The sequence below is a fragment of the Trametes versicolor genome (genome assembly GCF_000271585.1).
Source record: "Trametes versicolor FP-101664 SS1 unplaced genomic scaffold TRAVEscaffold_8, whole genome shotgun sequence".
NCBI lineage: Eukaryota > Fungi > Basidiomycota > Agaricomycetes > Polyporales > Polyporaceae > Trametes > Trametes versicolor.
Genome location: NW_007360328.1, coordinates 1,788,404 through 1,814,701, shown reverse-complemented (window position 1 = coordinate 1,814,701; position 26,298 = coordinate 1,788,404). Strand labels below are relative to the sequence as shown.

At 55.5% G+C, this 26,298-nt stretch overlaps 4 protein-coding genes across 4 annotated transcripts; 1 reads left to right on the top strand and 3 right to left on the bottom strand.

Annotated features, from left to right (window-relative positions):
* Positions 1–3,885: 3,885 nt before the first annotated feature.
* Positions 3,886–4,399, bottom strand: TRAVEDRAFT_49610 (uncharacterized protein; the record flags this gene model as incomplete). Its single annotated transcript, XM_008042104.1, has 3 exons — positions 3,886–4,192; positions 4,258–4,310; positions 4,364–4,399. The coding sequence occupies 3 exons, from the start codon at positions 4,397–4,399 to the stop codon at positions 3,886–3,888; spliced, it is 396 nt and encodes a 131-aa protein (XP_008040295.1).
* Positions 4,400–12,957: 8,558 nt separating this feature from the next.
* Positions 12,958–14,795, bottom strand: TRAVEDRAFT_49609 (uncharacterized protein; the record flags this gene model as incomplete). The annotated part of the gene is given in 13 exon segments (XM_008042103.1): positions 12,958–13,288; positions 13,362–13,414; positions 13,468–13,516; positions 13,591–13,606; positions 13,672–13,812; positions 13,870–13,882; positions 13,902–14,024; positions 14,080–14,177; positions 14,230–14,254; positions 14,309–14,347; positions 14,408–14,571; positions 14,645–14,679; positions 14,740–14,795. The coding sequence occupies 13 exon segments, from the start codon at positions 14,793–14,795 to the stop codon at positions 12,958–12,960; spliced, it is 1,143 nt and encodes a 380-aa protein (XP_008040294.1).
* A 1,191-nt stretch (positions 14,796–15,986) lies between these two features.
* Positions 15,987–20,954, bottom strand: TRAVEDRAFT_59694 (glycogen phosphorylase). The gene is made up of 29 exons (XM_008042492.1): positions 20,828–20,954; positions 20,683–20,778; positions 19,998–20,122; positions 19,354–19,942; positions 19,214–19,297; positions 19,054–19,164; positions 18,975–18,997; positions 18,788–18,913; positions 18,679–18,728; positions 18,597–18,621; positions 18,522–18,526; positions 18,453–18,466; positions 18,341–18,400; positions 18,242–18,286; positions 18,154–18,182; positions 18,035–18,099; positions 17,957–17,979; positions 17,876–17,901; positions 17,735–17,818; positions 17,535–17,681; positions 17,455–17,472; positions 17,363–17,395; positions 17,215–17,305; positions 17,143–17,159; positions 16,819–17,089; positions 16,610–16,760; positions 16,491–16,549; positions 16,350–16,432; positions 15,987–16,296 (listed from the first exon to the last, which is right to left on the bottom strand). Exons 1-29 carry the CDS (start codon positions 20,913–20,915, stop codon positions 16,216–16,218), a joined length of 2,619 nt encoding a protein of 872 aa, XP_008040683.1. The 5' UTR covers positions 20,916–20,954; the 3' UTR covers positions 15,987–16,215.
* A 2,764-nt stretch (positions 20,955–23,718) lies between these two features.
* On the top strand, positions 23,719–26,095 carry TRAVEDRAFT_30187 (uncharacterized protein). The gene is made up of 8 exons (XM_008041906.1): positions 23,719–23,998; positions 24,051–24,300; positions 24,355–24,716; positions 24,769–25,073; positions 25,138–25,372; positions 25,432–25,555; positions 25,654–25,836; positions 25,897–26,095. The coding sequence occupies exons 2-6, from the start codon at positions 24,086–24,088 to the stop codon at positions 25,479–25,481; spliced, it is 1,167 nt and encodes a 388-aa protein (XP_008040097.1). The 5' UTR covers positions 23,719–23,998; positions 24,051–24,085; the 3' UTR covers positions 25,482–25,555; positions 25,654–25,836; positions 25,897–26,095.
* Positions 26,096–26,298: the final 203 nt, after the last annotated feature.

Genomic DNA, 26,298 nt, shown 5'->3' with positions numbered 1-26,298 from the left:
TCTGCAGGCCTCTGCTCTTCAGTCGTTCTCTCACAGACTGAAGAGTAAGTCCCATACTACCTATGCTTTCTTACATGTTTACTTACTGGTACTTGTAGCCTCTCTTTGTGCGGCTTACAGGTACAGTACTATGCAATCAGAGTCGTTCTCTCACAGACTGAAGACCTCTCTTTGTGCGGCTTACAGCCTTCCAGGTTCAGAGTTCATCAAGGTCGGCGGGTAAGGAGTGGCCTCAGAGCTATGCGCACCTCTGTACCGTACACATATAATCACCACTGCTGCATAGTTGTCTTCGTCCTGGTCGTAGCGCAGGACATGTTACTGGCACCATCAGTGCCGGTGTGGTACCGATATGGCGTGGCATGGCTGTCGAAGTCGACAAGGCGCGGTTTCAGTACATTCAACACTCTTGAAATGGAGTGAACCAGTACATTGACCTCCGTCGGCCACGTTATTCAACACGTAGTATGCACCTAACGAGGTCTTGAGCGAGTCTTGAGAAAGAACGACTCGTTAGAATAAGCACCGTCAGATTGAGGAGAGCTAATGGACGCGCGTCTATCTAATCATCTTTGTTTGTATATGTACTAGACGTCTGTGCCCGTGCTCCGCACGGGCTTCCCTGTCTGAATTATATACCTTAGCGGAGGCTCCCATGAGAAAGCGGAACATCCCGGTAAGATAGTGTGCTCGCAATTCCGAGTGGTCAAAGTGAAATGACCCGCGGCGTGCGCTGTAATTTCCTGGTCAGAGCGAAACCATATATAAATTGCCCTGTAGAGCACGGGCTTCTCGCGAAACGCGAGCCCACTCGCGAGATTGTCCGCACCTCCTGCGCGACCTGCGGCACCGGGTAACAGTGACGCCCAGCCTACAGTCGGACGCAAGCTCTCCCGTGGCCGTAAGACATTTTCATCAGGCGTAACTCACCCGTAAGCTGTTAGAGAAATTACCCAGTGTTCGAGGGAGAGGACCAAGTACTTCAGCTAAGGCAATTGGCAAGCGGTAGAGGCGGTTATTGAGGAAGATGCGATCATGTTGAAGCGATGAAGCGAGGGCAGATGGACACACACTTTGTGGCTCAAATGGAGGGGGAAAAACCTGCTCCATTCAAAGGCGGGAGTTCACCTCTAAGTACTGGAACACGCGCGGCCCCGCAACCGTTCTCGCGGTCGAGGCCCCCGCGGCTCTTTGTCGTAAGCTACTGGCACATTAACATAAGTCCAAATTGAGTAGGAAGCATAGCCATCATGGGGTCGCGTCTGGCAGTCTGTCACCCGCGCAGTGCATCAATCTCGAAGTATGGGTGTGGCGCGAAGTCGTTCCACCCGACGCGGCTCCTATTTACATACACTTGTCACTTCCTGTATGACTGTGGGAGCTTGCGCTGACGACTTTGACTGCCTACTGACTTCTTGACCTCTTGTGCATTGCTGGTTTCGATGTCTGTAGGGAGGGGAATGATAGTGCAGTTAGGAACGGGGAGAGATGGCACATATAGTCAGGTAGAGTCTCAAAGCATGGGAGGTATGGAACACGAACGGGAACAAGAGATGGGGAACAAGAAAAGAAGTGTGAGCCAGGCCAAAGTTGTACACTGAGTCCATAACACACAACACGTTGAGTCTGTCTTCCAGCCACCGATCCCGCAATGCAACATGTGGCATACGCGCTTCTTGGGTGCTCATGATCGTCCTGCGGCACCTGTGATCGCGACATGTTGTTCGTGGGGGAGGGCATGTCGCTTGTTTGATGCTTGAAGCTTTTGCTGGCCCGTAGGTTCCTGCGGTCTAGATGTTCAGCGTCATCACACTACCACAACAGATGCACCTGTAAAGTTCCACGACAATACAATGTACATCTTTGTGTGTATATGTCAAATTGTGGAGCAAACAGATAATGTTGTATTCAGGCTTCATATACCACTGTAGAGATTACATACTTTCATTTTCCTCTACTTACATTCCTTTACTGCTTATCAAAGTGACTGCTTCATTTTGCTATCCCCGATTGTTGACTGTTGCACCATGCGGTGATGTGCACTCACTGCGCCTGCCACCTGCCGCGGTGTGGGCACCGCTCTCAAGCTCAACTGCCCCGACACCTACCTCCACACAGGTGTTGGGCCCCAACTGGCACCCTGAACTGCCCCAAACCACCCCGATTCACCACCCACGAGTCAAGCAAAGTGGGCCACGACAGGCGGCACCAACCAAGGGTGCCAAGCCCCACCAAGCATTGGGGCTTGGGGGACAGTGTACCACGGTCCACACCCAATGTGTGTGTCGGGGGTTGCAGTGCACGCACCCTTGCCCACCAATCCCACCGTGTGGGACGTGTGGCACCAACAGCCTAGGTGTGGTCCATAGAGCATGGCCACTGTCAGGGCCCTAATTGCCGTGCCCGTCATGCCCTGCGCAGCAGGTGCCCCCTCTATCTCTATCCTTCCTGTACGGTGATGCACTCAAGCCTCCCGTAACGGCCGCTAGGACGCCGGGGTCGATGGGCCAAGAGGACAAGACCCAAGAAGTGACTTGTATGAGCGGGGGTTTCCAAGTATAATCCTGAGTTCCCTACAAACATGGAGGGCGTGGGAGGGGGTTGAGCAAGCTTATCGCTCCTGACCCAAGAGTAGGGGATTGCGCGGACACTGGTCGGCGGGCATAACATGATGCAGGGTACCAAGGCGCTGTGACTTCGGGGAGGTGCTCACTGTAATTGACGTGGATGAGGGTGTCGGGGCGCTGTCGGGGAGGAGTTCGCAGATGTGGTCGGAGTTGGAGTCACAGACGCAGGCACAATTGCAAACTTCAGCTCTAAAGGGGCAAGAGAAAGTGGATTTCCCAAAAGGTCAGGGGCCTCGTATATATAGGAAGGGCCTGAGCCAATAGATAAAGTAGGTAAAGTAAATACCCACCGCGCCGAGCGTGGCGAGTGCAATGATCGGGGTGCGACACTGAGGCCATGTGCACCCGTCGGGGTCTGGGCCGCCTGTGCGCGCGCATGACCGGCATGGTGATTGGGTAGAGGGTCGGTCACGCTGCGCGCGCCCCGATGTTCGCTCGGCCGATGTTGCCCTATTGCAGGGAGGCTAGGTCTTGGCGTCGTGGTCAGGGCAACCTCTCGGGGTGAACCCCAAACTGCTCAACTCGCGGGTGGCTTGGTGTTGTGTGCTAAAGCCCCATCAACCCTTGGGGCCTGTGCGGGCATCAGGGTGTCGCACACTGGGGTGGATGAGCTCGAGAGCAGGGGGTACACCGCGGCGGCTGGCAGGCACGGTGAGTGCGCATCAATGGCTCCAGCCATATACATGGGCCCTGAGCTCTAGGAAAATCCACTTTTCTCTTACCCCATCAGAGCTCAAGTTTGTGATTGTGCTTGCGTCTGTGACCATGACTTTGACCACATCCGCAAGCCCTTCCCTGATAGCGTCCCCGATGTCCTTGCCCCACTGCATACAGTGAGTACCTCCTCAAAGCCCGAGCACCCTAATATTCTGTGTCGTGTTACGCCTAACAAGTCGTGTCTGCACAACCCCCCCCTCTTAGGTCAGGAGTGATAAGCTTGCTTGGCCCTTCCTTGTGCCCTCCGCGTTTGTAGGGAACTTGGGATTGTACTTGGAATCCCCCACTCATACAAGTCACTTCTTAGGTCTCATCCTCTCGGCCCATGGACCCCAACATCCTAGCGGCCATTACAGGAGGCTGAAGTGCATCATGCACCAGTGGCAGGTGTCCTTGACTCTGTGAAGACCACTGCCCATTGAACCAAAAAGGATTGTTTGTCAACTACAATATACAAATCAACCATAGACCATGTCAAGAAGCCAAGAAAATGTCTAATGAACGAGTGGGTGTCAAAGAAAATGAAAGGAAATTGAAAGTGTCAGGCCATGCTCTCTCTGTCTATCCTAATCTCCTGAATTTCTCCTTCTAGCACGGGCTGGCACTCCTCCTCCTGCGGTGGTGCAAATTCAAGTGATTGCAGGTCGTCCTCATCATCATGGAACGAGCGAATTGAGCCCCCAATGACACCAAGGTATTCTGGGAGCTCAGGCAAGCCTGCCTGCAGTTTGCCACTGCTGCCGGTGTTGAGAGAGAGGGAGGATATGGATGTGTCCGCTGCCCCTACAAGCTGTGCCTCTGTTTCATGAAGGGCGAGCAGGAAGTGGCTGTTTAGGATGGAGGAGATGCTGTGGAGAACGTTTATGGTGAGGACTAGTAACAGTAATGAATGTAATGAGGGCCTCAGTCTCACGGGTCAATGAAGTTCAAAATGTAGGAGGATGCATCACCCGGTGTTAGGGCAATCTTAAAAGAAAAAGTGTGAATATCATTATATGCACATTTGTCAAAGTGCGTACCGAAAGGATAACTAGCACCAAATCCACCATATTCATGGAGACTAGTGTGCTGCACGCAAATGCTTGAAAACACCAGCTATAGAGTTATATTGAGAACTGACGGACCAGAAGTAGAACATTCCTGTAATGCAGACCACACATGCAGATCAGAACTTTATGCCTGTTTGGAGGACTATGTCAAACACACCATTTTCCCATATGACCTGTTCAAGAGAAGGCCGTTTTGTGCCTCCTGTCCTCAGCTGAATCGCTGCACGTGTTTGGTGCCAGGTGATGGCAGCAGCCAGTGAGTCAACAAGGATCAGAGAGCCCCTTGAGGCAATGACCACTGTCCGAGCAGGTCAATAGCTGCCTGTTTGCCAGGAACTGCTGTACTAACATCTGCCATACTGAGTGGTGAGCACAATGCACATACTGCTGAGTACAATTGGAGGAAGAAGACCCACCCAATGTTGAGGCTCCTGCTGGCTGTGTTGGTTGAAGTGCAGTTCAGCGGTGGTGGGAGATTGATGGGAGATTCCTGGTATGCAGTGCTCTGTGGTTGTACCCATCAGCAAGTGCATGGCAATATACAAGACATAGGACTGACTGCATTGATGAGGAAGGGCCCCATGCTCAGCACCAGGGCCACCCCACCTAGGATCCTATTCTTTCTTGAGAGTGCATATATTCGCAGGGTAGTGAACACTGGTGTATCTTGTCAGCAGGTATGGTTGTGGTGAATAGCATACATACTCACTAGCTGGCCCAATCATATTCAGCAGATATAGGACTTCAGTAAGCCAGACAAGTGAAGTGCAGCTTGCAGCAGGACTGGCATCAAAGAGTGCATGCATTGAAGAGTTGAGCACAAGGATCTACCTCTGTAATTGTACAGTTTGTTTCAATATGTGTGCAAGGGGCGGGACATTTGCACTCACTGTGTCTGACATCGATGGAATGGTCCCAAGACTCAAGAGAATATAAATCAAGTACATATACCTGTTCCACATATACAGGATTCGCGAGACCCATGACTTTGGTGACCGCCAGATGTATTGGTATTCTTTCCCGGAGGTGAGAAGGACATCATACACGAGCAGTGCTATTGATGACAGGTGAGCATTTTCCAGGGAGAACAGAAGGGGAGGGGACTTGAATATATGTACCTGCAATGACCATGCTGAGTGTGATAAGTGTTGTCCTACACAGCTGTACCATTATTCGAATCCGCAGAGAGTTTTATTGAAGTGTGAAGACTTACGCCTCCTGGACTTCAGCGACATACTGAGCAGTGACAGCTGAGCTTGATGAGGACATGACTGAAATGCCTGAGTTTCAAGATGATGAGTGAAAGCGCAGATAGGATCAAGAGCCAGGATTTGACTGGGGGGAGTGCTGCATTTGCAGGGCACCTTTAAGCAATGCTCATCCGGAAGGAACATGTTCCTACCGAGCCATTATTGATGTTGGTTGAGATAGTTCCGCATTCCATTGAGCTGTACCCTCAGTGTTGTGTGCATGTCTTCAGATTAGAACATTGGACGTGCTCAATCTTCAGCAACAAATCGGCACTCACGAAGATGTGCAGTGGGCGCACATTGTATTCTTATCCACAGATCGGGATGTGCATGCCCCGTATCTGGATACTATGATGAAAGCGACGCTGTCGCTTCGCGTCAAGAGACACCGGGCGTCGAGGCCATGTTGCAAACACACTCACCATAACTCCAACAAGATGAACATATCACGGCACATCGCCGAGCGCGTTGCCGGCGCCGAACTTGTTCGTTTCTGAGCCACGCAAGATGGCCGCGTATGCTTCGTGGCCCCGTGATGAAGAATTTCTCAAAGTTAACAACTCCGACGGATCCCCGAGGCTCCTGATGTAGACAATATGTAAGGATAGAACCCAGAACGGCGGCACGGTGAGCGACGCCGGTGCTGATGTATCGAGATATAGATATCATCCATCCAACATGCAGCTTCGCGAAGCTGCCTTCTACCGTTGCGCTGAGCTCGGAGGCGGTATTGCGGGGAGGCGACGGTGTTACCGAGGACGCAGTAGGACGATGTTGAGGTGGTCAGAGAGCTCCGGCATAATGTGCGTCGCTCGTGTGGATGTGACCGCGCCCGAGGAGATACAGCAGCTGCGGTGTATGCGGGCAAGCATACAAGGAGGCACGAAGGAGCTCCAGGACACAGACCTTCCAGCGGAGCATCCGGACGCGTGCATAGTCGGTGTGCTGCATGTAGCACCACTCGCGCCTAAAACCGTTGAGCCGAGCCCTTCCGATAATAGCTACGAGTGCAGGCATGCAGCGAACATCGCTAAAGATCGAGTTGTTTACAAGGTCGCACCTGTGCAGCGGGTCTCAAAGCGACGTACTGCATAACGGTAAATGTACTGATGAGTTCCCATCTCCACCAAGGTGACGACGGTTATGTACGGCCCAAGCTTCACGTACCTGTGCTTCCGCGATGGCCGCCAGGGGAGATGTCGAATCTCCGTCGCCTTGAGATCGCGTGCTCGCTCACTTTTCGATATCGCAGCTTGATATGTCCAACCCGACCCTTCTGCGAGCGGAGTGCACTACTGGGAAGCCACACACATCCTTCGCAGGTCGGTATTCCGGCCTTCCGCGGTGTGCTTCCTGTGTGGCACGCCCGTCGGGTTCGGATCGCTCTTCGCTGCTCGCCGAGATCCATAAATGCCGGTGCTCGTCGGAAACGTACTCTTCTGCGTGTGCAAGACATGAGTAGATTCGCGTATACTTTTTGGACGGTAAACGTACGCAATGATCTCGCAGTGTTGACTACGATCGAGCTAGTAGCTTCCGGCACGCGGCCACGGCTGGCTACTAAAGGTACTCAACGTTCTGCGGAGCCCCGCCCGATGCCTGTTTCAACGCGACGCTTCGAGACAGCAACAGACGTCGTGAAGATGCACTCATTCACCCGATCAACCACGGCGGGGCTTTTCATGGGCCGTTTGAAAGCTTTGGTGCGCGGAGTTCAGGACGCGGAAGACGCTGTCGTGCTCCGCAAGTGCGTAGAGAGGAGATCTTGGGGGATAATTCTCGTGGAAACGTTTCCCCTGGCCGTGGTGGGGAACGACAGACGAGATTCAGCGACGTGACGTCTGCTGGGAGGGTCGTTGAGGTCGCGGCGTTCTTCTCAGCGATGCAGGCACTTGGCAGCCTTCGCAGGTCCAGACGTCCGCCAGTCGAATAATTCCGGGTTCTGCGCAGGGCGTTCGAGCATTCAGAATGCATCAAGAATTCCAAGGGCTGAATATCAATAGGTACGCGCAGAGGTGGCGGGAGAGAGAGACGTCACGGTCGACGTGACGTCCTCGGTAGTCCAGAGCCGACTTTCCCACGGGTGCTCCGGAAAGTGCGGATTCTGGCTGCTCACTCCGCTCACCACCTCGCTCTCTTGCTCTCTCGGCTAGCTCTCGACTTAGTCCTTGCGTACACTCCCTACGCCTTTCCGCGCACTTTTCTCGACTCGTCCATGAGGCGCGACGACTGCTTTACGCCGCCTGCCAACGAGCGATCCGTCCACTCGCCTTGTGCTCGCTCTGCCGCATTGTGCCCCCTGCCTCTCTCTCATTCCCGCCACCGCGCTCTTCCTGCAACTGCGACTCATGTTCCTCGCTTTGTCTTTCTGCCCATTGGAGCTCTCAGAGGGCACTTTGTATGAGACATGTCCGCAAGGAGCACGAGGTACGCTACGCACGTCCATCGTCGTCCTCCGCGCCCGAGTACGCGCGTATGCACCCGATGCGCGCATCGTCCCCTTCCCATGCACGAATTGCTCTGTATCTCCTCTACTGTGCTCTGAATACACCCCTCAGAGCGCATCGCAGCTGTGATTTCCCCGCTGTGTCCGGTGTCGTTTACGGGTGCTTACTATCTATCACACTGCAGCACGGGCCTCAGCCCCACACACATCACTCAGAGGTCAACACCGTTTGCGGCGGCTAGATACTTGACGTCTCGACGTTTGCTCGCCATCCTCGACTCACCTGATCTCTTGCACTCGTCCACAACGTCCGACCAGCCGCCTCCGCTGCCGAGCTTTTACCAGTCCAGAAAGCACATTAGCGCAACACAAAGTTGTATTAAGCACACACATCTACGACGGCTCTGGGTACGATGCCGACATTTGTCTCTTGCTCACATACTCACTGTGCCCTTCTAGACACCAAATTCACCCAGCTACCGCCGCCAGCACCTTCGCCTCTCTAGCCGCCGACCATGTACACGCGTCCGCTGCACTCAGACGTCTTCGTCTCGGCAATCGACGTGCAGAATACCCGGAACAAGGTGAGCGTGTATCTCACACGCCGTACGCGCATGCATATGCAGTGCGAGACGACGAGGTCAACGAGGGCGGAGTGCAGCCGCGAGCGCACGTACGGCTATGCCACATTTTTTTCTCGTTGCGCTTCGTACTGCGTGCAGCGGTGATGGAGATCTACAGTACGGACGGGCGAACACCATCGAGGACGGCGATGCCGGCATATGCGCACATGACGGCGCGGAAAACAGCGAAAAGATGTGAGAGAAAACCGACGGGAGACATACTGGAGAGCTCACTTCGTCGTCGCGCAGCAATGAATACCGGTTTCATGCACTGATCAGTGCGTTTCAAGCGTCCACCCGCGGCTGGATGTGTACTCACGCGAGGCTGCGACTCGGAGCCCAGCGAGCACCCACCCTCACGCCTTCGATCCCTCGAATACACACTGCTTGGCCCGGTGAGATAGTCTCCCCCCCCGCCCCGTATTCAGCGTCAGCATCTCAGAATGCATCTACCAGCCTCTGAGATCAGATGAGGCGAAGAGATGGAGATCTGCGACGGCGGCGTGGTGAGCGAAGCAGGCGCTGATGCGTTGGAGATGCACTTGCTATCTATCAAATGTACGACTCCGTGAAGATGCCTTCCACCGCTGCACCGAGCTCGGAGGCGGCGTTGCGGTCCCGGGGAGATGTTAGGGTGCCTGGGGAGCTGAAATGTTGGAGTTGAGGTGAACAGAGGGCTCCGGACGTGCGCATGACTCGTGGGGGTGTTGCCCTGAGTCGCGGCGGCTACGGCTGACATTGATTGGCCAAGGAAAACCACGAAGGAGCCGCGAAAGACACGCGTTCCAGCAGTGCAGATGGACGCGGAGGTTGAGGTCTCTGAGGTACCGCGCATGGACTGAACTTCCGAGAACGCCGGCATGTCCACCGCCGCATCGCGTCGCCGAAGAGCAATCCTGTCGTGCAGTGGGCCGTAAGGCGGCGCGCGCACTGCACGACAAAAAACGCGCCAGTGGATTGAATCGATTATGAGGCGACTACTGTCTAGTACGCGAATACACCACGTACCTAGGTCTCCACCAAATGAAATATCCTAATCGCTCCGACATAGCGTGCTCGCCCGCAATCCCGAAATCCGGCTCGGTCGGGATGGTGAACCTGACCCTCTCGCAGGCGTCGCATTGGCGAGGCTGATCTCCAAATAGTGAAATCTGCATTTCGTGGGTCGATATCCTGAGTGTGCGTCGCTTCCTACCATGATGCGCCGCAGTATATTTCGATCAACATGCCAATCGTGCAATGAGGTTTCTGGATGATAGACGATCTAGGCGGCAGGCCCGCAGCGAGGTTCGGGCCAAGGCAGCGATTATTCCCTGCCCGAGGTCAGTATATGCCGGTGCTTTGTACGACGTTGAAAACTTACCAATCTACTCTTCTGTGTGGTCAAAGGCTCGCAACCATGAGTAAACTAGCTTCACGGATACCATTTAGACGATAAGCGTACACGGCATGACGGCGAGCCATAATGGCGGTGTGGGCTTGTAACCCCAGGGCCGACTATTTTGCACGCCATTCTGCGGATTCCGGTGGACATCCGGTCTTTGGGGAGCCCATAGAATTCTTCAGAATAACTCAAACCCGTAATGAGCTGCGATGAGGCCTAAAGATCGAGGGTTCAGATGGGCATCTAGACGACTCTATGCAGGCACTCTTACGGCGCGCAGCTCGCGAATGCACTCCCTGGATTCGTGGAAGGGAATCTTGGCGCATAATGCATTATAAAGCGGTCCTTGCGGGACCATATTGGGGAAGGATGTGTCGCCGCGTTCTTCTCATATCTTCTTTCAGCGACGTACTACAGTGCTCAGAGACGGTCGCGACGCCCTCAGGCTCTGGCCGGCGGCTTGTCAGCTAGTATAGCCCAGATGGTTCCAGAATATTTGTATTCATTTCAAGGAAGTTTCTGAGAGTAGCAGATGTTCAAAGAGCTGGATACGTACGCATAACTTGAAGGTAGCGGAAGAGGCAAGGCCGCAGAGCTCGAGGAGAGGTCATCGGCCGCGCGGAGCGCTCGGCCGGACTCATCCGCGGGCGCTCCGGGAAATGGACTGTGGTTGGTCTACGGGCGCTCGCCCACTCTCTCCGCTTCCTCCTCCGCTTCCTCTCCGTCTGCTTCTCCGTGCGCCATGCTCGACTTGCTCGATGTGTGCCTTCGCACTCTCGACTCTGTTCTCTTCCGCTGTTTCTAAATGACTCTGCAGGCTCCCAGTGAGCGGTTTGTCCATCCGTTTCGTGCTTGCCTTACCGGTTCCAAACACCTCGCGCCGTGCTGCCTCTCTTTCCCCCACCTGCGCAACCAGCCTGCGACTAAACACCGTGTGTCTTTCTCTGCCCATCCCCTTTTCAAGATTTATGTGCCAACTGTGCTTCAGAGGGGCACCAGGTCCATCACACGTCCGTCGTCGTTTTCTGCGCGAGTATACACGTATGCGCCCGGTCCGTGCATTCTCCCTTCCCTTCTGCCCCTCTTACGTCTTGAATACCCCTTACAGGCTTGGTTTTGGCTGGAAAAACTTCTGTATTGCTTCCCTTTCCGGCCGTCTTCTACCGCAACTCGGCATAGATTAAGGAGTGTACAATACGCGCACCCCCACCGCACGTCACCTAACAGGCTTGAGCACATCCGTTAATCTACAAGTACGCCGCTTCCTGCAGCCCACGTCCTCGCACGTCGATCAACCCACAACGAGTGCCCCTTCAACGTCTCGACGGTTCCACCCATCCTCAGTTGTTCATCCCCAAGAACATGCGCCGATTCGCCTCTGCGCTCCCCTCTTCACGGAACCAGTTCAGTAGAGGCTTCAACACGTTCACGCATACAGGTCTACAACGGCCTCAAGTACGCTACGGATTTCATTATCTCATCGTCATACTCACCTTCCCCTGCTAGACACACAATTAGCGCCCGCGCCCGTATATCCACCTCTTGGCTTAAACCCCTGCTATCTATCCTCCGACTTCTCCGCACCACAATCGACGTCTATGACACCACCAGGTGAGTGCTTTCGCACGACGGATACACTCGCGGCCAGCGCGGTGACCAGCGAGAGCTGAGTGCAGCAGCCCACGTGAGTAGCTCCGCATCTGCGTACGCGTCCTGCATCTTCACGATGAGGGACGCCTATGGCGGTGATGGCGAGCTACGGCGTATATATGCGTGCAGTGTCGTGGACGGAACTACACGCGTGCGCACACACGATGGTACAGGTGGGAGCAGAGAGGAGAGTCGAACTCACGGGAGGCGCCCTGGAGATCCTGTCCTGACGTCTCCCTGCAATGCATAGCCGTTCGACGCGCTAATCTGTGCTTCCAGCGGGCGGTCGGACATGCATGCACGCGACGCTCCGAGCGCAGCAGACGCAACATGCCGTAACGAAACCGACAATCCCACAGTCCAACCAACCTACGCCCGCGCTCGCGCCGTCGTTGAAATCACCACGCCGTCCGGGGTGATCGCAGACCCTCTGTGCGGTCATGCGGGATGCGACAGGTCCGTGCGACGCAGAGGGCGCACTGTCACTTATTGTAGCTGGGGCACCCGCCCGACCATCCGGGCGTGCCATGCTCGTGCCGTGCGCCGCGGCACTCACAGGACACTTCCCTTACCTGTATGCCGTTGTATCCTGTGGTGTGCCTTCGCGAGACCTGGGAAACAATTCTATAAGTTCGCTGGTGGCACGAGGCGCGGGACTGAAGGTACACCGCAAGCTCTCTCCTACGGTCCGTGTCCCTTTCCTGTGTTCGCGGACCCTCTTGGGGCGGCGCACTCCCTGGCGAAGATGCAGTGCTGCGTGCTTGAGCGTACATATATGCCTATGCAGAGTCTTCTCGCAAAGGCTTACTACCAGGTGGGCTTCTTCTATGCGGCAGCCGTTCGTGACGAGCGGGGTGTATCGATAACGATGGAGTCGACTGCGTGGTTTCTTTTTGGTCTTTACCTGCTAGTACGAGGTTATGGCGATTCGCGCCAAGTATGTGGGACTAGGTCAGGGTGTCTGAAGCGTCCAAGATACACGTAAGTTAAGTTAGCAATATAGGGGGACGGAGAGAGGGGTGCATTGCCCAAGGTACAAGACGTAACAACGCAAAACCTCTTCGTGATATGTCCGTAACCGCTGGACCAAGGTATATAGGGAGTGTATGTACCGTGCTATACGTAGGCATCTGCACGATAGACCACACCAAGATCCTGAGAAACTGTCCGCTGACCGGGTGTCTCGAAGAAAGCGAAGGGAAACGAAAGGATCACACCGGCGGATATTCTCCTCTACTACTCTCCACACTCTCTCCTTCGTGCTCGGTCTGGTGCTCGCCGTCCTGCCGCAGCGGTGGTGCGAATCCGAGTGATCCTAGGTCTCCGCCGCCGCCGCCGCCGTCGTCGTCATCGTGGGACGAGTGGATAGAGCCCCCGATAACGCCGAGGAATGCTGGGAGCTCAGGCGAGCCTGCCCGCGGGTGGTCGCATCTGCCGGTCCTGAGTGAGAGGGAGGACAAGGACGCATCTGCCGCCCCTTGGAGCTGCACACTTGTCTCGTGTAGAGCGAGCAGGAAGCGGCTGTTCAATATGGAGGAGATGCTATGGAGGAGGTCCGTTATGAGTGAAGATCTGCAGTAGCTATGAGTTGATATCAAAGGGAATATGAACTTACGGGTCGACGAAGGCCACAACGTAAGAAGATATATCACCCGGTGCTATGGCAATCTTTAAAACAGATGATTCAGGATCATGACATGTATAGCTGTCCAGGGACGCACCGAAAGTATGACCAGCACCATATCCACCACATTCAGAGAGACCAGAGTGCTGCATGTGAGCTCATCAGATTACAACTTGCTGTTGCCGTGATAGTGCTTCGTAGCCATTGATTGTGAACGAACCAGAAGTAAACCGTCCCTGCAGGGATTTGTAGATCAGCATATAACCCGGGCCTCATTAGAACATCCGAGTGTCGAGCCTACCATTTTTCCACATCACCTGTTCCAGGGAAGGCCGCTTCATGGTGCCTGTCCTCATCTGAATTGCTGCACGTGTTTGTGCCCAGGTGACGGCAGCAGCCAGCGAGTCCACGAGGATCAAAGAAGCCCTCGAGGCAATGACCACTGTTTGGGCAGATCCGAGTCAATAACTGTCTGTTCGCCAGGGACCATTGTACTCACATCTACCATACTGCTGAATGAGCCCAATGCACCTGAGTAAAGTCGAAGGAAGACTCGGATTCCCACCCAATAATAAGGCTCCTGCTTGCCGTGTCAATCAGAGTGCAGCCCAGCGGTGCGGGGAGATTGATGGGAGGGTTCTGGTATGCAGTGCTCTGTGGTTGTACCCAATCAGAAAGAGCATGGCGATATATATAACAGAGGGCTCACCGCATTGATGACGAAGGGTGCCATGCTCAGCACCAGAACTACCCCAACCAGAACCTTGTTCTGTCTTGAAAGTGCATATATCCGCAGCGTAGTGAACACTGGTGTGTCCCGTCAGCGGGTATGATGGTAGCGAGTAGCATACATACTCACTTGCAGGTCCAATCAAATTCAGAATCTGTAGGATATAGGTGAGCCAGATGAGCGAAGCACAGCTTACAGCAGGACCAACATCAGAGAGCACATTTGATGAACGTTTGGGAACAAGTATCTACCTCTGCAAATGTACTGTTAGTTTTAATCTGTGTATGAGTAGAAGAATCACACTCACTGCGTCCGACATCGATGGAATGGTTCCAACGTCCAGGATAGTAGCCAACAGGTACATGTACCTGTTCCACACATATAGTCCCCGCGAGAACCAGGACTTCGATGACCGCCAGATGTATCGGTATTCTTTCCCTGAGGTGAGAATGACATCGTACAGGAGCAACGCTGTCGGTCGCCGGTGAGCTGTCTCCGTTGGCGTACGCTGGGGCGAAAGACGAGGGAACTCGAAGATATATACCTGTGATTACAATGCAGACTGTGTCGTCTGTTGTTCTGTATGGTTGTGCCATTAGCGACATGCGCAAATATTTGTATCAAAGTGCACCGACTTACGCCTCTTGAGCTGTGGAGACCATTTTTGCAGCAACAGCAGAGCTCGGTGACGACATGACTTCGCAGTCCGAGTCCAAGGCGACGAGTCACAGCACGGGTGAATCAGTCGAGATTTGGTGGTTTGAGTCGGGGAGTGCTATCGTTTTCAGGGAGCTTTGAAGCGATGCTCATCTGGCAGGGACTCTATGTTCTCACCGTGGCATATAGCTTAAGATAGTTCCGCATGCTGTACCCTCAGTACTTCGTGCGTCAGATTGGAACTGTGCATGTTCTTCAAGTTGTTCATCAGCAACGAGTCAACACTCACGAAGTTGCGTAGTGCGTGCACGTCGTCTTCTTCTCCACTGGTCGAGATGTATACAGCCTTCTATCCGATGGATGCTGCGATGAAGGCCATGCTGTTGCTCCACGTCAATAAGCACCGTAAGGCTTCAGAGCGATGTTGTAAACACGCTAACCACTGCCGGAACAAGATGAACAAACCCAAACGCTTCGCCGAGCATACGGCCCGCGTTCAACTCGTGTTTTTCGATTGCCCGACTCAACCGTGCAAGATTTTGTGGCGCAGTTACGAGGTTCCTGATGCGTAGGGATAGGGACCTGGGACGGCGGCGTGGTGAGCAATCCAGGCGCTGAGGCATTTGGGAATGGACGTGTTATATACTAAATGTTATCTGGCTTCGTAAAACTTACTTACACAGCCGCGCTGAGCTGCGACACGGCATTGCGGGGAGGCGGTGGTGTGCCTGGGGACGCAGTAGTTCGGTGTTAAGTGGACAGCGAACTCCAGCCGTGCGCGTGATTGGTGCGAATGTAGCTCGGAGAGTTACGGTAACTGCAGCAGCTGTTAATCATCCTGGATGAGGATGTGTGGTGTAAACCGGAAGTCGAAGGCACTTCAAGGACATACGTAGCTACCGTTGCAGAATTACAAACGATGGACAATGTCCTGTATAGTCCCAGTGTCGTTAGTTGCACCGGCAACGATCTACATCGAAGTGCGCAGACTTGCGACCCATGATAGAGGTGATTACAAGAAGTCAAGCCGAGATAGTAGTGCTCGACGACGAGATGTTCTCGCAGTCCGACAGCATGGTGCTTCGTGGCGTAATTGGATCGAGAGTGGGAGTTTTGAATCGAAGAGCCAGGGTGGCAGTGTCCGCCCGTCGACGCGGCCGGAAGAAACGTTCATGCCACGCGCGGATTGTTCAACACCTTCCCGTCCATTGCACCCTGGAATAGTGTGGGCTGGTTGCGCGCATAAAAGTCAAATCAAAATACCTACAAGGACCACCGCGAGTATCTATCAGGCTGCGGGACGAGTCTACGACATGAATAGTCCGTTCGTAGCTACACGGCCGATCTGTACAGCATACATTCTACTCGTACCGCTAGGTATACATTCGCATTTGGTATTTAGTTTCTGGCCCCGTGCGTTTTGCGCTCGACAGAGCAGGATGCCGAGTGAGTAAGCGTCTACTCGACCTTCGTGCTCTCGATGTTCCAGTACTCCTGGGCGTAGTCCTGGATGGCGCGGTCGGAGCTGAACTTGCCCATCTGCAGCGGGCGGTTAGTAGGGATGCACAAAGGAGAGCGCGGGTGCTGCGAACCTTCGCGGTGGTCTTGATGCTCTTCTTGATCCACTCTGTGCGGTCCTGGTACGCCTCGTCGACGAGCTTCAGGGCCTGGATGTCTGCAGTCCGTCCACGTCAGTTAACAATGTTTTCATCTCTCGAACGTCAATTACTTACAAGAATCGAAGTCCTCCGTCAACAGGTAGTAGTCGTTCTGGCGGACGGTGTTGAGCAGCCTAACACGCCCATGCATATCAGCATCCCCAGTCGCCGTTGGGAATGATCAGAATACTTACGGCTCGTACGCGCCGCCGTCGCCGAAGCGGCCCGCGGACACCTCGTTGAGCACACGCGCGAGCGGCGGGCACTTCTGCTCGATGGGCACCGGGTGGTACAAGTGTTGGTAGCGCAGGTCCTCGACCGCGGGCGTCAAGTGGCCGAAGAAGACTGCACCCAAACTAATCAGCTTCTCTTTGTTACACCGACAAACGACAAGGGTACTCACAGACGTTGCTCTCGCCGACCTCCTCCGCGATCTCGATGTTCGCACCGTCGACGGTGCCGACGAGGAGGCCGCCGTTGAGGCAGAACTTCATGTTCGACGTGCCGGACGCCTCCGTTCCGGCGGTCGAGATGTGCTGGCTGATGTCGGAGGCCGGGATGAGGATCTCCGCGAGCGAGACGGAGTAGTCTGGCAGGAAGTAGAGGCTGAGCAGGTCCTTCGTCTCCGGGTCCTCGTTGATGATCCGGGCGACGTTGACGATCAGGCGGATGGTCTAGAGGGTGTTAGGATAGTAGACGTGATGCACTGGTCCTGGCATATACTCACAAGCTTCGCGATGTAGTCTAGGAAACAACGTGTGAGTCCCAACTCGACATTTGAATGCACGACGAAACTTACATCCGGGCGCGGCCTTGCCGGCGAAGAACACAACCTTCGGATTCACCTTCTTGCGCTCCTCCGGAGTCATGTCCTTGAGGGTCAAGTAGCGCTGCATGCCTACAATCAGCACGCATCTCTAATCGAATCGCTACCCAGCAGAACTTACGTGAATGACACCCATGATGTTGAGCGTTTGACGCTGTGCGTACACCTGCGTCAGCTCCAGCCGTAGCGGCCCACTCAATGGCTAGTACATACCTTGTACTCGTGCAGACGCTAAAGTCGCATCCATCATCAGCCTTCCAGAAAGAGCGGACAAGAGGAGGAGGGCGGCGTACCTTGATCTGGACATCGAACATGGCGTTCGTGTTGACTTTGAGGCCGAGCGTCGTCTCGACGTAGTGCGCGAGGCGCTGCTTGTTGCTCTGCTTCACCACCGCCCACTTCTTCTGGAACGCCGGGTTGTCGACGTGCTCGAGCAGACCCTATCCGCGTCACATCAGCATCATTCGACACCAGCTGAGGGAAGGATACATGCCTCGAGTTTGGTGAGGTCCTTCAGGAACGCCGCCTTGGGGATCTTGAGCGTCTCGCTAATGAGGTTGCTCAGGCCCGGGTTGCACTGTGAACGCGGGAGGTGAGGACGGAGGGTCAAAAGATCCGGCGTGTGTGCGCGTACCTGGTCCAGCCAGCGACGAGGCGTAACTGTGTAGTAACTAGGTCAACTGAAGAACCTTCATTCGCGCCTTATGATACGTACTGCCGTTGGTGACGTTCGAGAACCTACATCGACCAATGATCAGCATTGTGATATACAAGACATATTACGAGGACTCACTTGCTGACGCCGTAGAAGTCGACGAAGTCCTTCATGATGGTCGCACGCACGAGCTCACTGTGCAGCTAGCGACCACCGCTATCAGTTGACATGTCACACATCAAGAATCGATGACGAACCTCAGCGACACCGTTGACCTTCCTGCTGCCTGCAAGAACATAAGCTTCCAGTGCACTGACGTTTGGCACGATGACATCTAATACGTACCAATGCAAGCGAGGTTCGCCATGCGGACCTGCTGGGGCACGCCCTCTGTGGCATTGTCAGCATGATGATATAATACTGTGGAAAGTGGGCCGAGCGTACCCTCAATGAGCGACATGCGCGCGAGCCTCTCCCTGTCTCCAGGGAACTTGCGCTCCACGGCTGTAAATCGAATGAGTGCTGGGCTCTTCCCTGAGTAGAGGCTCGCGGTTACCTTGCAGGAAGATCCTGGGGGCATATGAAGGTCAAAATTGATTCTGTAGATCAAGTACGAAACACTTACAGGTTCTACAAGTCCACCGCGCCACGCGAACAAGGTGAGCGTCATGCTCTCGGAAATATGTAGAGCGTCACTTACGATGTCGAAGATGATCTGCATGTGCCTGTACATCCTGTCAGCGACCAATATACCCCAAACCGACACGATCCATAAAACTCACCTGGGAAGCAAATGGGTCATGAGCGGCACAGGCCACTTCTCCAGCGCTTCCTAGATACCCAAACGCACTCAGCTACGCGCATACATCGAGGTTGAATGAAGATACGTACGGGCAGGACCGTATGGTTCGTGAAGAAGAACGTGTTGGTGACGATATCCCAGGCCTGGTCCCAGGGGATGTCCTCCTCGTCGACGAGGATGCGCATCAGTTCGGGGACGGCGAGCGTCGGGTGGGTCTACAATATTCGTTAGTCCGATGAAGCAAAGGAAAGATACAACAATCTATAAGACACTCACATCGTTGAGCTGGATGGCAACGACTAAAAAATAAATGGTTAGACATGAATACGAGCCAGACGTGAGGGGTTATACTGACAGTCGGGGAACTCGGAGAGCGGCTTGCCCAGGTTCTTGAAGCGGCGCACGATATCCGCAAGAGATGCCGCCGTCCAGAAGTACTGCTGCTTGAGACGGAGCTCCTTACCAACTGTCCTTGATGTCAGATACGCATAGCACGAGAGTAGTGGGCGACATACACGTCGTGTGGTCGTTCGGGTACAGGACTGAGGTAATGGCCTCAGCGCTGTTGGAGGCCTCTACTGCGCGCTCGTAGTTTCCAGCTAAATCCCGACATCAGCGCCTTTCCCCAACGCACAGTTCCTATACTGAAACTCACCGTTGAAGCTCTGAAGGTCGAACCCGCGCTGGGGCTTACTCTCCCACAGACGCAGGTTGTTGGTGTTCTTCGTGTCGTAGCCCGGGATCATCGTGTCGTATGCCATCGCAATGACCTCCTGTCCGCCGCTCCAGATCGCTTTGCTCGCGTCGAGGCGCTCCGCGTGCCCATAGAAGCGGATTTGGTACGTCACATCGGTACGCGGGAGCTCCCATGGGTTGTCGTGCTCCAGCCAGGGGTCGGGCGCCTCGAGTTGGCTGCCGTCGGGCGCGATGAGCTGTTGGAATATGCCGTACTTGTAGCGGAGACCGTATCCCCATACGGGCAATTCCTGAGACGAAGAGGAGTCGAGGTAGCACGCGGCGAGGCGTCCGAGGCCACCGTTGCCCAACCCCGCGTCGCGCTCCTGGTCAAGCAAGTCCTCGAGGTTGAACCCGAGCTTATCGATCCCATCCTGGTACTTGTCCTTCAAACCGAGGTTAAGCAGCGCGTTGTCGAGCGTACGGCCCATAAGGAACTCGAGCGAGAGGTAGTACGCGCGCTTAGGCGCCTTGCGCGAGTAATGCAACTGCGTCTCGTTCCATTTAACCTATCGCCCAGAGTATGCTCAGACATGGCTTCGAGAGAACGAGAAGGAGACTTACGAGGAGGTTGTCGCGAACGGAGAGCGCGGACGCTTGGTACGCGCCCAGGTTGTCGAGGTTGTACGCTTGCCGGGCGAGAGAGGTGTGGACGTGGTGCACGACGGAGTTGGTGATGCTGGGTACCTCTGGAGAAGAAATGAGTTGAGTGCACGTTCAATATGTGACTGCATGCTTGAAAAAATGAAATGGTACTCGTGTCGGAAGGCCGACGCGACGAGACAAGAAGTTAGCTTCATCGTCGCGAGAGGTGTGCTCGCCCAGTCACACCGTGGCGAAACCCTACCCGACTACAAGTCGGACCCAAAATGAATCCGACCTGAGGTCCCGGTCAGAGCGTGAGGTCGTAGGGTAGGTCCTTGGTAGGACCTGTCATTAGCGAGACTACAGGAACATGGAGACCCCGCGAGTCTAATCAAGAGCATGGCTTTCGGCTTAGATCCCAACTCTGCTCAGTCTAGTCAAGGAGACAAGGTCCGACTAGCGTATGTCTGGCCCCCACCTAACGGACACAAAGTGGCTGCAGTCTACAACCTGAGTGTCGCTAGCCGATACGAAGCGCTCTGCACGAGGCTCCTGAACGCTGATGACGTCCTCGGCAAATCTGTACCAACGTCGCTTGCTCTTCCCTCTCATCTCTCATGCTCTGCGCGTTCCGCGTCCTCCACAATATCGAGACAGTACTCACCAGTGGTGAGAGCCGGGATCCCGTCCTTCCAAGCCTTCTCGTCGCCTACGGGCCACTTCTCCTTGCCAGTGACGGCGTCGGTCTCGGGGGTGTACCCTTGTCGTGAGGTGAGCATCGGGAATTCGTGCATAACGAGCGCACTTACCCGTCAACGTGCGCACATGCCGACGCTGCGAGGACTTGGCGTTCTTCGCGGGCTTGCCGATCGAGCTAGGATCGATGGTGGAAGTCATGGTGGGGATGGGAGTGACGACCGCGGACGAGGGCGGTGGTGGCTCGGATGGAGGCGGCGGGATATATAGGGAGGAGGTCTTATAGGACCGTCTGGGCCCCGCGCCGTGCGGGCGGACGAGGACGGCCGGGACAGGTGCGACCAGGTGCGACCCAGTTCGGTGACGCCATGCATTTCCATAACCAGACCGAGAGTCCGTCTCAGGCTAGAACGCAGCCGCCCCTGCTCATGTGCACCTCTTTCCCTCCCGCCACCACTGCGTGTACATGTCCATTGCTCCACCCATATTCAACCCTCTGTGAACACCTGCTGCTCTCAGAATGCTCGAAGGGCCTGCGCAGGGCTCGAAACCGCCCGCGTGATGCTCCCCTCGCAGCGTTTTGGGGCGTGATGGACTCTGATAAGCCGCCGGCCAGGGGGCGTCGCGAACGCCGCCGAGCACCTGCGTCGCTGAGAATAACGACGCGACCACATTCCGGATTCCTAACACGCGAACGTTCGAACTTCGGCCACCAGCAGAAGAAACGCTCTCGCCAAATACGGAGAACTCCCATCCATCGTTCGCGGCGGTGCGACTCGTGCAACCGGAGGGGTCCTTCTCCATTCACCGAACTCTTCCTCAATATGGCGCGACTTCTAGGTGTCTTGCGCGTGAGAATGCGCGCACAAAAGCTTCCAGATAAGCCATCCGAAGCCTCATCGCAGCTCATCGCCCCCTCTCCACAGCTCAACTTTACGTGAGGTGAGAAGGCCCGAGGACATGTGTGCAGGTCAACAGATCCTTGGGCGCTCTAGAGTGTTGCGTTAGAGCGGACGTTGGGCGAGCTCGGGGTAACCTTGCAAATTTACCGCCGCGCGGTGAAGGTTGTGCCTAGCATCTATCCCTAGTGCCGCAAGGTGAAGTTGGTACATCTCATTTGGACGCACACGCAGTACAAACCCGACGTCTCCCGTTTTCCAATTCGCTTTGTCGTGTAAGTTTTCTGTTCAAGATGCATGTCCAGCGCGAGTCTACTCAAATCGAGTACTTTGCAGACAAAGCAAAGTACGTCGCCTCTGGAGTCTTGCCTGACACCGGCATCTACGGACCTCAAGCAGCGAAGAACCACCCATACCACGGTCCTCTAGATGCGAAGAACCATCCGAACCCCGCGGGTCCGCCACGCAGATCCCGTCCTATCTAGGATCCTCGCCCTCTGAATAGCAACATCCCTAAACATACCATTGCTCATCAGGGCAGGAAGCATGCGCACCATCGGGACACCGACCCGCGAAGCTCGAATTTGACTTTCGCACTGATCTGCCCCGCCCGTATATGGCCTGCGCGACTGCACAGGTCCGACAAACCGAGCCGGAATTCTGGACTGTGGGGGGACACGCTATGTCGGGACGATCGAGGTGCGATATTTCCCCTGGCGATGGGAGAAGACCGGGGATGTGAAGCGACTGAAGTCTCCGCTGTACAGGACCGTGATCGCCCCAGCGGTGTTCAGCCGTACAGTACGCTACCATACGACCCGCTGCAATACAGCTTCGCAGTCCCGGCCTGTGCTCATGACTCAATTTTTACTGATACGTCCGCATAGCCGCGATTTGTAGGTACGGTGTATAACAGCGTTCAACTCAGCGGTCAGATAAGCTGACTTACGAGATTGCTTTAGCATGAGGAAAATGATATGTGATACACTAGCGTTCGACGCCAGCGTCCTGTTCAACACTCTTGAAGGCAAGCTCACTGCTTGAGCGGATCGCTCTGCTACTTGTCCGCGTCATCTCCCACCCAGGCTCCGGGTCCGGGTCGGAGTTCCGACGGGCCCACCCCGCGCAAACCTACTACCGCTGTCCTTGGGTTCACCGCCACCACTCCTCAAGGCTGCGAAGCTTAAGATTGGACGGTGCGTGCGTCTCAAACGCGTCAGTACCTCTGTCGCTCACTGCGCCGCCGTTCTTACATTCGGAGGCCTCCGGAGGCTGGCAAATGCGTGGTGATATGCCGAGCCTGAGATCAGAGATACGTCGGGTACACTGGCTGCGGTACATAGCACGGGGATACAAACAGAGGTGTTGACCGCAGGTGGCGCGCTTCGCGAAGGGTTATACTATTATCGTACACTGGTGGGTGGGGTTTTGACGTGTCCTTGACGCCCCGGTGCTCATTAATGCGGGGCGGCAAGTGCCTTCGGCGTAGTATCGAGGTCCGAGTCATCTTAATTCATGGATGTGATTAGGCATATGCCGGTGTGCTCGCGGGTGGCAGTGCGCGGTCACGGCGACGCGGGACAGACGAGCCGATGTGGGGTTCGGGCGGATGCGGATCTCGGGAGGGGGGAGGATGTACGGCCAGGACACGATTGAGGGACTCTGTGTCTGTGGTGGCTACTGGGGGGTAGTAGACTCTGTGGGGGGTACGAGTAGGCGCCGCACTTGTGGGGAGAACTCGGGAGACGGGACAGAGCGGATGACGAGGAGAGGGTCTCCATTTCGCACTCTGGGCTGGACAGAGCGCACCGCAAACGTGTATTACGGACTGCTAGCACTAAGGACATATCTACCGCACAGCGCGCGTGCAGGACGACCGCAGGACAGCCGTCCAGAGCACTTTGCACACTCAGCCGCATGTGGGCGCCTATTTCGACCCAGCTGCCAAGTCTCGCTGTTGTGCGCTCTGCAACGGTGGCCTTCCCTCCTCGCGCGCGCGTGCGTGCCGGCGTGGCCGCTCTCTGCCAGATATTCCACTCCACTGTCTGCCGGTCGGGATGTTAGATGGGGATTTAAGCTGCAGGAGAGGAGGAGAGGGTGCATACGGTCTCCGCGTGCGTGATGTTCGCGGTGTAGTACGTTCGCACGTCCGGATAATGAGACCCTACCGGATGCTTCACGGACTGGCTGCGGGAGCGTTGTCGCGGCGAGATTATAAGCGGTGCACTTTTGAGTGCTTCTGAGTCGAGCCGTCCGCTGCGTGCGGAATGTCGCTGGAGTCGGTCAGCGCAGCCATAGCGCGGACTCTGCCCACAGTCAGCGCGTCGCGTACAGCGCAGCCGCCTCCGACGAGTCTCGTGCAACGCCAGTGGGACGTCCGAAATGCTGCATAGATACTGTCAGTGATCTGGGAGCACTGAACGGCTATACCACCTACCTGCCAGTATGTGAAACGATTCGCAGCTGTTAAAAATGCATGCACACCGCGTCGGTGGACGCGTCCGGAAGAGCACGGACACTCCGCGCACTTGGATGGATGCGGGCGCCCATCCCGACAGGAGGAGAAACTGCCAAGTCTCTAAGTCGCCCACCACCGCCGCAGTGATCTCTGCCATGATCGCCGCCGGACCTCACCCGCTCGCTCCTGCTCTGGCGGCCATTCTCTGCACATTAGTCAGCTCCGATGTCTACAAGCAGGGAAGTCAGCCGTGAGTTGTAGGACTCGAGCGGATGGTACTGACCATTTCCGCGCGACACCTCCGCAGGCCCGCGGTGTTCCGTCCCGCAGTTGTTGCTTCGTGCACCAAGATGATGGAGCCATACCGAACACTTCGTGTCGTGGTCGCAGGAGAGTCACCCCTGCCTGCCAGAGCGAAGATGTGGGCAGTGCACTTGCGAGCGCAATATTGGACCCGTCCGCCGCATACTGCCGGAAGTCGATCGCGTGGGTCGTCGCGACCCTGCCGCCGCAAAGCTACCTGCAAGCTCGGAATGTCGACACTCAGCGCATTATGTACAGCTCGACTTCTTAAGATGACTCCCGTGCAATGGCGAACAGACGCCCGAAACGCGAAGTCGGGGATGGATGTCGCCACCGCAGACACTGCATGGTTGCTCGTCATATGTGAGCACTGCCAGACGACTGAGCTGCTAACCTGCGAGTCTAGGTGGCAAGTTGGATGTTTGTGCCAAGTATCCTCCTCCTCATAGGCCTCGGCGACAAGGAAAGCCTGCCTGGACACCTTTGCAGGACCATGGATGGCCCTCATTGGGTGCGGAAGACTGTGAGACCCGCCGCGCACTCGGATGGACGCGGGCGCCTATTCCGACAGGAGTCGAACCTGCAAAGGGCCTGCGTTGTCGCCGGTCGCCTTCTGCCACTCCTGCGCGTCCTGGCTCTACGGAGTCCTCGCTGCGTCTCCACGCTCTCCCGGTGCATTTCTGCCCGCCAAACTGTCTTCTGCATGCCAGCAACAGTCATCAGTTGGAATCCCAAACCTGCAGGAGAAAGACACGGTACGTACAACCTCTACGATGCCCTGATAGCTGTGTTTCCATCATGCGTGAACACATGCGCGCATTTGCTACGCGGCAGCGGAGAAAGAACAGCTCGGCGAGTGTGGGCGCCTATCCCGCCGACCTGCGAACCGTCCAAGTCTTGCACAGTGGGTCTCTTTGGTTCCGCCACCTCTCTCACATCTCGCATGGTTGCCGTTCGCCCCCGGTGGCCGCAGAACGCGCCCGGAACATCCAAATCTGCTATCTGCAACATTAGGAAATGAAGTATAGGCCCCGGAAAGAATGGCTCAAGCACGTACTTGCACATGTCCGCTCCGAAGTGGCGGACATGGTCTTCGACTTTGCGTGATCGCAGTGATGTTCGCTTGGGGCGTGGAACATCTCTGAGCGCACTCTGTGCTCATCGGCGCCGTGCTGCACAGGCATGGTGAGGCATGCTCACGAGAGTGAAGACGAGCACGCACGGTCTGTCAGATCGAAAGATAAGTGTTTGTGTCTGTGCGAGAAAGGGTAAATACGTACCAATGCTCGTCTACTTCACAAATAGGCCCGCAACACGTTCCGAGGACGCTGGCGCTTAGATACAGACGGCTCGGAAGTTCGACGTGCTCAAGTCGTGACTTCCCGGCACCGTACATGCCCTGCAAGCGTTTACTATGGTGCTCTCGCGGATACTACTCTTCAGCAGCTTGAAGTTGGTATGCCTGTGGACTCTGCTATCAGCTAATTCAGCCGGTGAGGAATGCACATGACAAACGCAGTACGTATCGTGATTTGAGCTCGATCGCAAACACTGGAGCTATGTGCAGGTGCGCTGCACTCACCACACATACTCCCAGCTGCGAGCCCGCTAGATCGAGGCCTTTGCGAAGTAGCCATCACCAGCAAGAGTAAGCGGCTACTTGATGCCACCCTAGCGTATAAGACGCTCCAGGGAGGTGTGCAGGTGTTGCGTGAGTGTGCTTATTGACTCTAGATATCCAGTGGGGCGAATGAAGAAGGAGAACGTGCAAGCAGCGCGAGGCGACCCAAAGCGCGAGTTGGAATGAGACAAGGAAGCTTTAAGGCGCCTAATACAACCCTGCTTACCATTTCGAGAGCCGCGCCGCGCCCTGCTGCGCCCGCCACTTTGCCCACTCCCACCACTGCAACCAACTGTCCTCCCG